This window comes from Aquila chrysaetos, chromosome 20 (assembly GCF_900496995.4).
Source record: "Aquila chrysaetos chrysaetos chromosome 20, bAquChr1.4, whole genome shotgun sequence".
Classification (NCBI taxonomy): domain Eukaryota; kingdom Metazoa; phylum Chordata; class Aves; order Accipitriformes; family Accipitridae; genus Aquila; species Aquila chrysaetos.
The window spans coordinates 25,217,731-25,234,171 of record NC_044023.1 but is presented as its reverse complement, the minus strand read 5'-3'; the positions used below and the strand labels follow the sequence as shown (position 1 = coordinate 25,234,171).

Below are 16,441 nucleotides of genomic sequence, written 5' to 3'. Positions count from 1 at the left end.
ATTTCGTTCACTGCTTGCTTTTTCTCTTCAGAGATCTGTGCACTAATGTGCAAGGCACTCTACACCCCATCAGTCACAGTGTGACAGCATTGAAAGGTCAGGAAAAAGAGCTTTGACTATACTACAGAGCATCTGCCAGCAGGATGATGTTAGTTATTAGGTACTTTGCAAAAGCAGAACTAACAGCATCTAAAATTAAGTTGCTCTGGATGGTGTTAGCAATAGTCCTGATTTCTGTGGGATTCAAAATGTCAAAGCAGGACCTGACTGCTTCACATACATCCTGGCCTGGACACTGGGCAGGTACAATGTGCTGCTTCTTCCCCTCCCCAGCTTGCTGGCATTCAGGGCTCTGGGATGGCTGCGAGCAGCTGTCCTGGCCTGGGGAGGAATGGCCCCTCCCTGACTAGGGAAGCGACCCTTGGGGTCAGCTCAGCCCTCCTGGGGTTTCTTTGCCAGGGGAGGAAATTTGCAAAGTTGTGGTGGGCAATACCAGCTCCACCGGGAAAGGTAGCAGGGCTATATTATGCCTCCATTGAGAGGAAGAGGGCGATCCAACCCTTGTCTGGGGGTTAGTGCTGCTGCCAGTCCGAAAACGGGGAGAAGGGCCCAGCCACAGGATGCCTGCGTTAACTTCATTGAGCCAGGAGCGAGTTTATGGGAGAGGGGAAAAGACAGCAGTCTGGAGCTGTCTGAAACTGCTCTGAGCAAGCGTGTTTTGTACGCGAGAGACCGTCCGTGACTTCCCTGCACTCAGACACCGCTTCCAGCAGCAGGTGCTGTCGGCTACGCAGGGATGCTCCGGGCCAGGGGAAAACGCCCGAGGCGAGGCGGGGCGGTGCTGGGGGGGGCTTCCCCGAGCCTCAGTCCCTGGGGGTTCCTAGGCTCGGGCGGTCATGTCTCACGGGAGAATGGAGCGGGTGTGGGGGGAGGAGGAGGTGGGGATGAATGGATTGAGGAGGATGGATGGAGGGGGGGAAAGGCTGGAGAGGAGGGAAAGATGGACGGGAGGAAAAGGATGAAGAGGGGGAAAAGGATGGATGGAGGGGATGGAAGGAGGGAGGGGGGATGGAAGGGATAGGGAGGGAGGGGAGAAGGCGGGAGGGGGAATGGAGGGAGTGGGACGAAGGAGGGTGCAAAGAGGGGCCAAGGGCGGCGGACAAGGAGCGGGGCACGCGAAAGGGGGACGAAGGACAGGGCGACCCGCCGCGCCTTTAAATGTTCGCGCCCTTGGGCATCCGTGCCGCGTCCCTCGCCCCCCCCGCCCCCCGCCCGAGCCAGCGGGCGCGCTCGGCGGCGGGGGATGCCTGCGCGGAGCCGGCGCGCCCTGCCCAGCCCAGCCCGGCCCGGCCCCGCCCGGCCCAGCCCAGCGCGCCGCCGGCCGTGCGGGGCCCCGGCGCCGGCCGCCGCCACCGCCCCCCGACGGGCCGCGCGCGGGGCAGGGCGGAGGCGCGCCGAGCGCTGACCGCCCCCGAGCCGGCACCGCCGCCTGCCCAGCCCGCCGCTCCGGGTCCGGCTGCCCCGCCTGCGCTCCCATGCCCCCGGAGGGGCTGTAGGGCCGGGCGCGTCCGCGCGGGGCGAAGGCGGCGGCGGCGGCCCCCCGGGACCATGCTCTGAGCGCCCGGGGCAGCCAGCAAGCGAAGTTGCGGTGGAAGATGAGCAACGCCGGTAAGCGCGCGGGCCCGCCGGGATGGCTCTCCGCCTCCGGACGTCTTTTCCCTGGGGCCGGCAAGCGCCGGGCGGGCTTCCTTCCTCCGGTACCGGCACCCTCCTTCCCTCGGGCCGGCACACCCCGCCTCCGGGGCCGATACCACCGGGATGGCACCCCCCCCCCCCCCCGAACCCTCCGTCCGCGCACTGCTCCTCCCGGGCTTGCACCCCCGCCGCCCCGGCATCCCTCCTGCGGGGCCGGCAGCTCCTGGGCCGTGCCACCGGGGCTGGCGCTCTCCTCCAGGCACCCTCCGTCCAGGGCTGGCCCGGCACTTCTCCCCGCCCCGGCAGGTGCTCACTGGCTCCCCGCGGGGCATCGCGCACCCCGGGGCTGTCCATGCCCCGTCGCTCGCCCCGCCGGGATCGGGACAAGCAGCAAGCCCGGGCGAGGCGGGGCGTTCCGGGGACAACCGCCCTGGGAGATCGGGAGGGCTGCGCCTGCGGAGGGACGCGGCTCTGTACCTGCTCTGCCCTCGGACACGCTCAACCCTTCGCAAAGCCCCCCGGGAATTTTGCTGTGACTTTCTTTCCGAAAGTGTGGTTTGGGGGGAGGTAATGGGTTTTGCTGAATTTTCTCTCCAAGGCAAGCCCAAAGCCTTCCTCCTTCCTTCTGTTAACTTCCCAGAGTTTTTCCTTGATGTCAGCTGGGAAGGTCAAAGAGACAGGATGAGAAGGGAACAGATATTAAAGACAAGATGTTCAACAGTTAAACAGTAAAAGAAGTCACTGGAAAATTGGGGCAAACTTTAAATTCTCCACCAACACTTTCTGATTTTCAGGGGTGAGGCATGTGTGTAAAAAACCATAACAATCCAGGAAATAATTATTACTAACTCTGGAGTTACTTAGAAAAATCTAATGCTGCATCTAGAATTAAAGAGGAACAGTCCCTTTGTGTTAGCCCCAAAATTTTCCACTGTGTTTCCTTGTTCCAGAAGGTGAATGTTGCTGGGCACCTGACTTGCATGGGTACATCCTGAAGCCCAGAGATTTCACCGCTAGATACCTTGCCCTACAACAATCATGTGTTGGAAAACTGTGAATCATTGTTTGCCAAAGCACAGGAACATAGGATTGGAAAAGATCTTTTAGGTCAAACCCAGCCCTCTGCTGTTGTATCAGCATGTCATACCACTCCTCTGAGTTTAAAGCAAGAGGTTCTCTTTCCCCTTAGAGTGGGGAGTAAGACACTCTCCTACCCCAAAAGTGGTGACACTTCCATTCTATTTTCTGATCCTGTCTGGACCGGACTCTGTCCCTCCCAGGAGATAAACTCATTTGAAAGTTAAGTGAGCCAGCCAAAAATTGCTTTAGCCATGATGCTCCAAGCTCTCTTTCTTCATCTCTCTGCTATTTAAAACAGACCGGCTCTAATCTGATCCTGTTGTCAGTGGAAGTGCAGTGTAAGGAATATCAGATTTATCCATTTGTAAAGACTCACATTTTATTAGCAGTTTTCTTTTTCAGGAATGTAGGACTGAATGGGACTACCTTCATTACCAAAAGCAGTACCTGTTGTTACAGACCTCATGGTCATATTACTCCTTTTATTAATTAATCAAATTATATCTTAAACAAAAACTTTTTAGGTAGCTCTCCTGCTATTCCTCTCACAAAACTGAGAACCTTTTACGATTGCTAGTTCTTCTAGTTTCTCAACCAGATTCATCGCCATTTATTCTTGTGATTACATTGTCCTTTTGCTTAAAAATAGTTCTTTTCCTCCTCTGGTGTTTACCTCCAGGTTGTATTTATAGAGTGCTCATATCCCTTCTCAGCCTTTGTTTTGTACATTCACACAATGCAAGGAATGTCTCTCCCACCAGTGCAAAGCAGAACTTCCTACTGAAGCTGAAGGAGAGGGGTATTTATTAACTGGCACAAGTCAGGGAACAGCATTAGCAATCTTTGTATTACAGTAAGTAATACATAGCACCAGTCAGCCCAGTTGTATGTGCAGGCATATATGGCAGCCTTGATCCCACAGAAGTTAAAATAACGACAGACAGAAAACAGGAAGGGAGATATGGATTATCCTCAGAGATGTAGAACTGATATGACAAGAAAGATGAAGCAATCCACCCAAGGTCACAGGAAATCTGTGGTAAGAGACAAGAGGCAGTCCCCCATCTCCCAGTCTCATACATGGGACCTTCCAGCCTCTAAGTATTGATTTGTTTGCCAGGTGCTGAAATGATGCTGCCCATAGGAAGAATGTACAGATGTTAGACTCCAGATTGTTCAGAGGTGTAAGCAGACTATATATTCTTTCAGCTGCTACTGAAAGTGATATAGGAAAAGCTGCCATATGTACCTGTCAGAGAATTTTAACTGACATCTTCTTTGGCTTCTAGGAAGCAATATATGAAACAACAGGTGAATATAAGCTGTCTGCTGCAGTGTGAACTTCCTGTTGTGAAATCACAGCCAAATTGGAAACATCACAAACACTTACAGTTACATAAAAAGAAATATATGCCAGTAGTTTAAAACCAAGATTATTTAATTGTCATGTACACGTGGTTTTTCATAGTCAGGCCCTCCAGCCCTACTAGATTTGTATGTACAGTCTGCTAGAGACAGTGAAAACGCTGGAGAATTTTCAGGATCAAGATATTTTGGGTGTTGAAATTCATCTTTTTCTGCTTATATTGTCTTTAGATTTTTCCCCTTCCCCAGCAGTGTTTCTCTGTGGGATGTTATGCTGTTGTATTACATTTACAGATGGCTGCAATAAAGTTATATAGTAAGAGAAATTTGTAAGCTATTGATCTGATATCCCAGAGTCACATGCATTGATCTAATCATAGAGGATGGATTCCAGTAACTGTACAGAACAGCATTTTATTTCTGCAGAGTGGGATGTGCTCTGACAGCCCAGCTGTTAATATTTCAATTAAGATTTGTAAGAAGACAAAATTCCCATGCGATAGTTACTAGTGACTATAGGTCTGTCTTCACACTAGTGGAGGCTTCTTGCTATATACAGAGTGCTTTTGATGACACATTTGAAGAACATATACTGATAAGAGAGGATAGATGTTTTCCAAAAGTATCAGACTTATGCAGAAGCTGAAATACCATTTTCATAAATGTCTGAGGCATTTAGGAGCCAATGACCTGCTGGTTTTGAACAGGACCTCAGCTCTCAAGTGCCTAAAACCCCAATTCTCAGAAGACACTTAAGTATCTGATTCCTGTTCAAGTCAAAGTGGGAGCTGATACCTAATCTGGACTGAGGTCCCATTTGAAAGGAAGACTTGTACTCCTACGTCATTAGAAAATCCTAGTCTAATTACCTTTTCCATTTCAAGTGACTCCCATGCAACTGTTTTCATTTCTTATGTAACTTTTGTCATTTCAGACTTTTCTATGACAGTGTGAAGTGATGCATTTACATGCTGCAAAACAAAGAGAACTACTATCGCAGCGAATATTGCAAAATTAATGACATCTCAGTTATTTACAGTACATCCTGAGGTCCTACCAGTGACAGCACTGGTGTTTTACGAGTTGAACCCCTCAAAGGGATTATACTTTCTTTGTAAATTATGCTACCTCATCTATTTAATCTCCAACATATTGAAGCATGTTATACAGCTTATGCTTGGTACTTAATTCAGAATGACATTAAAATGGCTTATCTACATAGCTTAAACACACCCTCACTGTCTGACTTGGACAGCTGGCAGAATTGTAATTACAGGTTGGAACCTACAGCTTCCTGTACTGAAAATGTAATAAATGAGTTTTAGGAGACTCTCTGCTTGGCTTGCCTTACATTCCTGGCAGCATTACTATAGTGGTTGGTGCCCATGTTCTGGCCAGGTCCAAAACCAGCTCTTCATCTGCAAAGAAGAGCTGTCCTTTTCACTTACAGTGAAGCTCCATGTGTTATTTTGATAGGAAGCTCTGTCTACCATTCTCTCAGAACAATTTCTTTAAGGAGTAAGCACCATGGTCAAAATATAAACCCATGTATTGGACAAGCTGCAATAGACACAGGTACAGAATTTCCTCTCTGTCCTGCTTTGTAAGAACTTGGTGTCGTTTTGGTAGCTGAGGTGTGGAAACGTCTACCTATGACTGTACAGTGCAGTCACACTGTTTCCATGAGTTTCTGGGTTTGTGCAGCACTTGACACACATGGCTTTTGTCAATGGTATGAGCTCTTAGACAGCACTGTCATGCTGTGATGTGAGAGGGAGCATGAGCATGATGGCTGCTGGTATAGGATAGGTTCTTTGTTGTTTCATGTTGTTGCCTAGGTCATAACATAGAAATGCTACCATGAAATAACTTCTATCCTTCCTGGTCCAAATAATTTTTATGTCTATAATAAGTGTTTCGACAAGTGACATGTAAATGAATTCCTACATTTACTGCTATTCTTAAGGTTGCTTACTCTCATTTCCTCAATAGTGGGACTTTGCTTGCCTCAAATGGGGAATTTGATCCCAGTCTTTGGAAGAAGTTACAGATTTGCTTGATAAAGGCAACTGTATAGATGCAAAGAGTTACATTGATGTTTGTGTAGTATTTTAGTAGCGCATTCTGATTTAAGAGAAAAGCATTTAGATAACAGAATTAAAGTCTGGGTTAATTAGACAGACGACTGGCTAACTGGCAGCGAATCTCTGTGGTAGTTATCTCTGTAACGTTATCAAATGGTGGTATGCATAGTGCTGGGACCAGGATTATGTTGATACTGTCCAATGTTTTCCTTGGTAGGAAAGCAAATAGAAAAGTATCAGATGCCAAAGTTCACTTTATGATGTAAAGATTGGTGAAAGGGTAATTAACAAAGTAGGCAGGGCAGTTATATTTGGATCATTAAGTTGGATCCATTCAAACAAATTACACTTAAGTCATATTATAAAGTTATCAGTGTAGAGACAATGAACAGGCCACACAGTGTTGTGAACAGCTTAGAGGTAATAATGGACAAGCAAGTCAACCTGATACAGTAACAAGCTAATGGAGAATAGTGAGAACTGGGTCTAAGAAAGTACTGAACTCTGTAGACAGCATTATCAGTATCCACTGTGGAATTCTTCCCATAGCTCTGCCCCATGTATTTTATAGGGGCTATTGGAAAATTGGAAAAGGTTCAGAAAAAATCCAAAAGAAAAGACTTCAGGAAAGGCGAAATTGTCCAACTGCAATAATGACTTCATTTGTTCAGTTTACCAAAAATAAGAATGTACCAGGACATAGCTGTAGGGAAGTATATGTCTTCCCTAGAGAAATACTGAATAATAAAAGGGTCTTTAATCCAGTGGAAGAAACAATAACAACTGCTGGAGATAGAAGCCAGGCAGCACTAACTGGAAATAAGGGCTTTATTTTAAAAGTGAGCAATTCATTACAGGAATATGATAAGGATGATACTAAGGTATATAGTCCACCTTTTGCTGACTTCAGACCAAAGCCCTATAGAAGACAAGTTTTAACTTTATTCTGATACAGCTGAGTGAAATTATACAGCTCCTGATCAGAGCTGAATGAGACTTTCTGATGCCCTTGTCTGGACATTCTCCCTCTACCTCCTGTTTTTCCATTGTGAATTTCAATCCCTTCTTCCTGGGCAGAAGCAGTGCCAGACAGGACTTGTGTTCATTGGTTTCCACTGGGATTCTAGGTTTGGTGCAGTCTCATCCTACTGTTGCAATGTGGTCCCTCCACCTGGGTTGTCACTTCCATCCAAAAGCTTTGCAGGTCCCTGAACTATGCAGTGCATTTCTGTCCTCTGTCCTTAATGGCTCTCCCATTTCAGCATAGAATTAATGCCAAAGGCATGAAGAAAACACAGGTCCACAAAAGTTTGTTCGTCAGAAAAAGCTACTTTCAGCATCTTAAGAGATGCCTGAACTGGATTATGGCACCAGTCAAGGCTGGAACTAGTATCTGCACTGTGGAGCTAAGTCGTTTCTTGGGCGACCATCAAAGACCACGGGCCTGGGACATGTCTACAAATATCCCTGCAAATGTGAAACCTCCATGTTTAATTAGGTCTTCACCCCAAAACCAGCTGCTTGATGGGGGGTAGTGGTATTGGTAGACATGGTCCCTTGTAAGCCTTAATTAAATTCTAGGCTAATTCCTAAATCGGGAGAACTTTTTAAAGTAGGTAGTTGCAGTGTTTCAGGCAATACCTCACTACAAAATGTTTATTGTTTCAAAGAAACACTTGAACAGTGGAGGCCATATGGGTTGATTGCCATTCCAGGAGAGCTGCTAGGCTACTGTTCACTGCTTAGAAACTTGGAGGGGAGGAGAGTAGTGTAATTTCATATGGGCCACGGCAGGAATGAAACCATGCTGAAATGCAGGTTTGCCTGAAGGAAGGTGGGTAAGGAGAGGAAGCGGTCCTTGTCAGTACAAGGAAGCATTGAACAATAAGGGGAGGAGCAGGCTAAAGAAATTCCTATTCCCCAAGAGTTTCCTTTTAAGCACAAGGTGGGTGTGTCTCCCTCCAACATAAAACACATCCTAAAATAAACATGCACAATTATTTGTGAACATACACATTCCTTATGGTGCAATGTTGTTTTGTGTCCATTTAGAAGTTACAGCCAGAAATTTTCAAGTGGCCCAGACAGCAAAGGAAGCAGAAATTGAAGCAGAATGAAATTGTTGTGATAAAAGGCAAACAGCAGTGCTTTCTTTTCAGCAATTGTTCAGGTTATTTTTTAAACAAACACTTGTACTCCTCCCACTACCTCCCCCCCCCCCCCCAAAAAAGGAAAATAATTGTTTAAAGAGCCTCGTGAAAGGCAAGATCAACACACAGAGCAGTTAGAAAAAAACTATGGAAGGAATCAGTTGTGACCAGTAGCTGGCACAAGTGCGTAAGAGTAGGCTATCACATTGCCTATTATTACCATACTATGAACAGGGTCCATTACTGTAAGTTCTCTTCCACTAGCAATGTTACTGAAGGTAGCAGAAGGAAAAACTCAAGATTACTTGATTCCTTTTGCTGTAGAAAATTATCACTGGAGAGAAAGTGGGTAACTGTGTTTAAGCTTTTTTTTTTTTTTTTAACTTGATGTATGCATGGTTATTTTACATAAAGGAAATGAATTCATTACATTATTTTATTTCAGATTTGTTTATGTGACAAAGCTTGGGAGATCCTGGCATTCTCTACAGTCCAGTCTTTTTCTCATTACTCAGTGTTTCAGTACAGACACCATGTCTGACAAGGACAAGGATGAGAATGCAGAGACTGTGCTCAAGCCTTGTCACATCCCAGGAATGGAGTAGATATATTTGTGTCCTACTCTTGGATAGACATTCCTAGGAAAAGCCAGACACTGCAGGAAGTGGCATAGTACCTCCAAAGTGATGTTTCTTTCTTGGAGTTAGCCCTAAAAATGCCTCATTATGGTGGTAAGTGGTCCATTACTGATTTCTGTTGGGAAAGGTGTGAGGACTCAGTTTTAGCTAATAAGAATTTCATGCATTTTGCTACCAGAAATTTAGTTTGGAGTGTTCAGTCATTGCAACAACTGATTTAAAAATGCAAAAGGTAGATCTCCCTGGGGAGCCAGGCTTTTGAGATACTCAACCCGCTTCTATTCCCTCCCTGTTTTTAACTGGCAATTGTCAGCACTCTGCAGCCTTCAACTGCTGCAGACTTGCTGCTGGCTGCAACAGAAGTGATGGTACTTCAGCAACGGTGAAGTAAGTGTTTGGCACATAACGTTTCCAAAATAATCTGTAGGGAAAGATTAGCTACCCATTCTGTGATTTCAGTAATTAGACAGATGCCCTGCAGCTCAAAGCAGCAGTGGATACTGTGAAACATGAGTACACACTACAGTACTGGAGAGTGGTGAATATGCAGTTCTCTCTCCCTCCTTTTCCACAAGTTGTTTTAAGCCTCCCACACATGAAGCTGGATCGGATAAAACCCCAGATACAGAATAATTCTTAATCAGTATATGCAATAAGGTGCCTGATTAGAAAAGACTTTTCATTCCTTCTGGGCTGAGCTGAGACCACTGACTCAGTTTTGAACTTAGATGAAATCTCTTTGGTGTCTCATAATTCTAGAAAGACTGTTTTCTGACTACATCAGAATGCCGAATTGTCAGCATCTATCTAAGTATTGGGAGAAATTTCAGCAAGGTTAAGAAGATCCGAAGGAACAATCTTTTATATATCCCAGAGTCTAACCAAATATGCCAGTATTAGTTCAATACAAATTACTCCAGTTGGACTAAGATAACAATAAGAAAAGTACTGTGACACCAAATATCAGAACAATCAGAGAATCATTTTTAAGCAGTTTGCATTCAGGATTACTTTTTTCTCAGTGTGGTGCACAGCTGAATTTTAATTGTCTTCACTTCCACATGTCAAAAGTCTGCATTCCAAAATACTCAAAATATAACAGCACAGTAGCTACACTTCCTGAAACTTATACCGTGATTTAGGATAGAGTTTCGCATAGGACTCATGTCCCAAATGGTGTCTCTTGAGACGCTGTTGCCTTGTTTCCTGTGTGTAGGGCATGAAGATTTTGCATAAAAAATTGTTCCTGTCTCTCTCATGGTGAGATAGTTTGTCCTGTGCTTTTTCTTACAATGGAGAGCTCCCCTTTTTCCACTAAAATGTGTTAATCAAAATTATAAAAAGAATTAGAGATTTCTGATTGATTAACCATGTAATTACCTACTGATGGCTAGGAAACATTAGTAAGAGCAAACCCCTTCTCTTTGCTTATTACCATCTGTAACCATTTGGTGTGCTGGCTTCTTCACACCACATATTTCATCTTATCTAAAATCTCATGAGGGAGGATCCCTATTGTTGCCTATTTATGCAGCCTTTCAGCATTTCATTTAGTTATTTAAAGAATATTAATTTCGGGACCAAGACAGCTGGAAATGGCTGTGGCGTGTAAACTATACTGTGAGTAAAATGGCCATATATGACTTAATTCATATAGCTTCAATCTAGGTTATTGTCAATTTGCTTGAATTCCCCTACACGTGTGTCAGCACTTCCACTAGAAATAGTTTAGAGACCCTGACTGGCCTTATTTTGCAAGATAATACACTTTTTAAAAGTATATTTTGATGTTCAGAGAAGACTGTACCTGCAAGGGGTCCTGTCATTTACAGGAGGATGGAGGATCTTTTGACTAAAGAAAGGACTGAAGAAGCTGTACACTGAAAACTGAACTTAAGCTTAAACCAGTAACTCTCTTCATGTTTTGGGTTGAAGTATTTCATTCAGTGCATTATAGCTCAGCTGCATAATTAATGTAAAGTATTAGCCAAGCTTTTAGCAAACCATCTTAGCCCTCATGATTATATTGTTTGACAAACAAAATGTAACTTCGTTATTTTGTTATCATGGTAATGGCAGATGGGAAGACTGTGTGTCTGGGCACCAAGTGTTCACTTCAGTTTGGCTGGGTTGAGTTAAACCTTGATCTGTTGGTAGAACTAATTTTGTTCAGTGCTAAAGTTCTGCAAACTACATATTGAAATTAAAATCATTGCTACAAAGTGTTTGTACTGTGTTATAAGAACAGCTACTATGGCTGAAAGGCATTTCTTTCATTGCTGTGAAACACTTCAGCATCAATGAATCGAAGTGTTCATACTTAATCTTAGGGCAAACAGATTTCTGGGGCAGAACCAAAAGGTCTCTAATGTCATTAGTACTTCTGAGTGTGGGAGGTGTTACCCATCTGTGGGTATCTGTGTATGATATATCCTTGGCTCTGCAGCTGTACATCTTTCCCCAGGTGTGCTAGAGCTGCATCTAGTTCAGTTCAGTTTTGACCTTAAACCGTGTTGCCTAGAATAGAATATATGTGCCACATAGAAGCACAGTGCATGTGCTTTGCTCCTTCGGTTCTCTTCTCAGAGCTGAGCCTTTTATTGGCCAGACTCCTTCTGCATTAGAATTCACTGGTCTAAGATAAAGTCTACTGTAGGGTATGTTCTGCTGGCTTTAATAAGAATCCAAGATGACTGACATGGCTTTTCTCTCTTTTCTCCAGAAGTCACAAAGCCACCACTAGCACCGAAACCAAAGATTATTGGTCATCTTTCTCCAGTAGCTGTCTCCAAATTTTCTCCTTCACTGCCAAGGGCTGACATTCTTCATAGCCCGAACTCTATGTCTAGGGGTCCCAAACCACCTATTGCTCCCAAGCCAAAATTCTCAGCTGACACTGAGGGCAAATCCAGTGTTCATACCAACAATAACTTAAATAAATGCTCAAATGGGAAACTGGTATGTCTTGATGGAGAGCTGTATGAAGGAAACCAATGCAATGCTGATTGCCCAGAATCTGAGGCAGAGAATGAATACATTGTAGTTCCTGAAGCTCAGCTGAGCAGCAAAGACTGTAATGACTTGGAACATGATCATGATCAGAACCTAGACTGCTCTATGGAAAATGAAGTCTCGGAAACTCCAGAAGAGGTAGAGAAGGAAGAGGATAACGTTGCTAATGATGAGGATACCAGTAATCAAGAAGTCACTGAAGATGAGCACCATAACTCTTCAGATATTGCTGAACCAGTGGAAGCAGACTCTGAAGAGTCAACCAGAGACTGTGACCAGTCCGAAGCACTTTGTGAGGAGTCCTCAGATGCCCCTGATGGAGATAATGATGCTTCCAAGAATGTAGATGAAGATGAGGATGTTGTAGGTGATTGTAGTGAAACCAAAAACAAGGAGGAAACTTCTAACAACCTGGAACTGGTTAAGGACAATGGTGATTCTAAGACTGATGGTGATAACATTTTGAATAGACATGAGGAACTAATGGGTGATATCTGTAAAGATACCATTGTAATGCCACTACCCGCAGGTGAATCCATCCCAGGTTGTGAGAAGGCGGGGCAGGAGGAGGAGGAACTGCCTGAGATTTTAGAAAAGAGAGATGCATGTCTAGCACATGATGCTGACCACAGTGCACATGCAGAGCTTGATTTGAACATGGAAGGGGAGTTAGAAAATGATGACTGTGCAAGCCTTGACATGCTGCCTGGTGAGGCCAGTGAAGAAACAGCACCTGGCTTAGAACCATGTGAAGATGAACCCAATGCTGAAAAAGGTTTAGGAGAGTCCATCCATCAAGCAGCAGCTGAAGAGGAGGAAGCAGACCCAGATGAGCACAGTAATACAGACACAGGAAATGCCAGTGATGGCTGCCAGATCACTGAGAGGCGAGGTGAGGAGAAGACATCAGAGGTAGCCTGTGAAGCAAGGAAAGACACTGGGAAAGGAGAAGAAGAAACTGTGAATGCAGAGAATATGGATGATGGCTGTCAAATTGCTCCTTGTGAGAATGAATGTGGTGAGGAAATACCCATGGAACATTCAAATGAGAATCTTCAAACAGAAAGGACCTCTCTGGATGAAGACAGTGTGATCTCTGATAGTCTACCTAGTAGTCCAGGGATGGAGACAGAGCTGGAAGATGTGACTGTTGAAGAGCATCGTGAAAGTGTTGTGGAAACCTCTAAGTCAGTTGAGCTGCAACTTGAAGACAATGAGGTGGAAGCAAACAGCCTCAGCAAGAGTGTCCCAAGTCCACCTCAACAGGTCCCACTTGAGGAAGAGTTAGAAGTCTGTAAGCATGGCAAAATGAATGTAGAATGTGGGACCAAACATGTCTTCCATGAAAATCTAGCAGTCCCTGAAGTGGTCATTGTGCCTGAAGAATCAGAGGAAAGAGAAACTAGCAGTGATTCCTTAGATGACCCTTATGTGCTTCCTGCAGAAAATGAAATTGCTCATGATGGGCAGACTGATTTAGGAGCTCATCACAGTAAAAGGGATGAATTAGGTATGGATGGTGAAAACAACTTGCTGCCCATTGATCGTAAAAGCATTGTCACTAGAACACGGTCGCTCTCTGGGAAAATGCCAGGCTATGTCCCAGAAACAGTTCCAGAAGAAACTGGACCTGAAACTGATTTACCGTCTTGCCGCAATGGCTCTGGGACTGAAGATTTAAGCAATAGTTTATTTTCAGTGGAAGGAAAACCAATGGAAGCCAACAGGGCATTACCAACCAAGTCAAGACGTTTCATTTTATATCCTCGATCTTATTCTGTTGAAGGGAGAGAGATGCCTGTCTCTGTTTACAAAGAAAGTGATGGCTGTGTACTGGATGATGGTAGAATAAAAAGGACAGAAGATAACTTGTCTTTGCCTTGTGTCAATGGTTCCTCAGGTAGTTTTTCCCAGAGAAATCATCTTTCGTCATGTGGCATATCTACTCCATCCTCAGTTGTTGATATACCACCTCCTTTTGAACTTGCCTACATCACCAAAAAGCCAATCACTAAAAGTTCCCCTTCACTTTTGATAGAGAATGACTCACCTGATAAGTATTCCAAGAAAAAGAAATCTTCCTTTAAGAGGTTCCTCACTCTAAAATTCAAGAAGAAAACTGAAAGTAAAGTCCATGTAGATGTTAATGTTTCCTCTTCAAGGTCCTCATCAGAGTCCAGCTATCATGGGCCTCCAAGGCTGATGGAGCTGGACAGGCGGAGCCTAAGTAGCTCACCTCAGCTAAAATCGCATGTGGGGAAGCTTCGTGCATCTGAGTCTCCTTCAGCTGTTCTTTTCTATAAGGATGGTAAAAGAAAAGGAACGCCTAAGTCATTCAGCAGGAGTGTGTCAAGGGTGGAGTCCTTCGAGGACCGGTCCAGACCTCCTTTCATGCCACTTCCATTAACGAAACCTAGGTCCATTTCTTTTCCCAATGCTGACACATCTGACTATGAGAACATTCCTGCTATGAGCTCTGACTATGAAAACATACAAATTCCTCCTCGAAGATCCACCAGAGCAGGAACTTTTACTGAGTTTTTTGAAGATCCCAGCAGGGCATTATCTGCTGCTAATGAGAACGACGGCTATGTGGATATGAGCAGCTTCACTGGCTTTGAGAACAAGCAGCAAACCACAGACCAGGAAACAGAAAGGTACTGTAATCAATTATTATGTAAGACCTGCTAGCCTTGGCCAAACAGGCGAGGCCTCCCCTGCTAGGTATCATAGGCATATCCTCCATGTTGCTTGGCTTATACCCCCTCTCAGGAAAAGCTTACAAGAAAGATTGGAAGAATACAAGATAAGCCTTTATCAGTGAAAAAAAAAGACACCAAATTAACTCTTTACCTTGTAAATGTATACTAGCAAGTCCAGTGGATCTAGATCCTATGGTTTACAGATAAAACCAAAGAACATTTAAAAATATTTGGTTTATCCAATGGATCTAATTTTTTTGGCTTGGGGGGGCAGGGAGAGCTTGCTTTGTTCTTCAGTAAGAAAGGTTTCTGACTTCTTGACTGAATGAAAAGAGAGCCTATTTGCTGGAAGGGGTCCTGCTTCCTTTTTTCATTCCTGTCAATTTCTCAAAGCAACAATATATATATATAATTTATCTTGCAAAGTACATCAGTTAAGTATAGACAGAAAATCCCAAATCATGAACTAATCAGACTAGACAATTAATTTTAAAAGTTGTTTTAAAGCCTATCATTATGGCCCTTTGACAGAGCGACTGATTTATAAATGAGTTAAATAGCTTTGTCTGAAATCATATGCATTGCTAACATTAATAACAATCTTTCATCCCATTCCATTAGATTATTTGCAAACAAGAAATGTCCTTTTCATAGTTACATAGGAGCAATGCACTTAAAACCTTTGAATTTGAATTTGAATCTGTCATCAGATTATAGCATACAATCAGTGGAGTGTAGAGATGTAAATAAGAAGAGTGTTTTCCATTAAGTTCATGTTAAACAGGTAATAAGAAAACAAGGTGCAAAGCAAATGAATGAAAAGGAGTATCTTTAATGCAGTTGCACTTTGTTAGAGCTGTGTGAAAAAGATAAACATCTTAAAAGCAAGGTTTTCATGTCCATTTTCAGCCATCATTCTCCTTCTAAAGATTTAATACTCCTGTTTCTTTGCAACATATTTTTTTTCTGGTCCTTTCCCCTATCATTCTGAATGGAACAAAGCGTGGGCATTTCACACATACCTCTTTCAATATTTCAGACTTGGGAAGTAGAAGGACTTTAACACCTCTTGCAAACCATTTCTAAGACAAGAATGATGTACAGTGCTTTGTCTTTCTGAGAGAGGCGAGAATTGGTGGGGGTGAGGGAGGCGAGTATGACATGGGCAAAGCAACTGCATCAGTGCTTAAGCTGTGGATCCAAACATGCCTGAAGCTGAGGGGTCTGGGACACAGGCCTGTGGTTTAGCTCTTTGGAGATGTTGGCTGCCTACAGTGTTGGGAGGCCCAGTGGTGCTGACACTGGCACATGGTGGAGTACAGTGCAGCTTCACAATGCACACAGCCACAGCCCCAGAGTAGTGCTCAGCAGAAGCTGTGTTAGCAGGGCCTGACGGCCCATTAGTCACACTGCTTTCAACGGTTTGCATTGCGCCCAGCACACTGACGTTTGCTCTTGGAAAAGCTGGCCAGTTCTTTGTGTCCATGAAACGCCGCCCATTTTAGGTAGTTCTTGAAGAACCAAGTTAAAAATATTAAAACTACGTCAATTGCTGTGACTTGGGCCCATTTATGAACTTCCTGTGGAAGCCTGTTGTTTCAAAGGGAGAGCCAATCCAAACTGGTTCAGGAAGTCTCAAGGTCAAGGCGTGAACATAATTTTTCAGTCTGCTGCTTGTTGTGCATGCATTTTTTGCTGTTGGGGGAAAAATGAAG

The 16,441-nt window shown here is 44.3% G+C and overlaps 1 protein-coding gene across 3 annotated transcripts in view; it reads left to right on the top strand.

The window, feature by feature from the left end:
- Window positions 1–648: 648 nt before the first annotated feature.
- Window positions 649–16,441, top strand: part of FGD5 (FYVE, RhoGEF and PH domain containing 5) — a 119,748-nt gene continuing 103,955 nt past the window's right edge. For 2 of the 3 annotated variants that reach the window (XM_030043952.1, XM_030043951.1), the window contains exons 1-2: window positions 1,444–1,668; window positions 11,735–14,681. In XM_030043952.1, the coding sequence (XP_029899812.1) occupies window positions 1,656–1,668; window positions 11,735–14,681 (2,960 nt within the window). In that variant the 5' untranslated portion in view covers window positions 1,444–1,655. Of the gene's footprint in view, window positions 777–1,443; window positions 1,669–11,734; window positions 14,682–16,441 lie in introns of those variants that run through there. The other variant, XM_030043953.2, reaches the window with a different exon arrangement.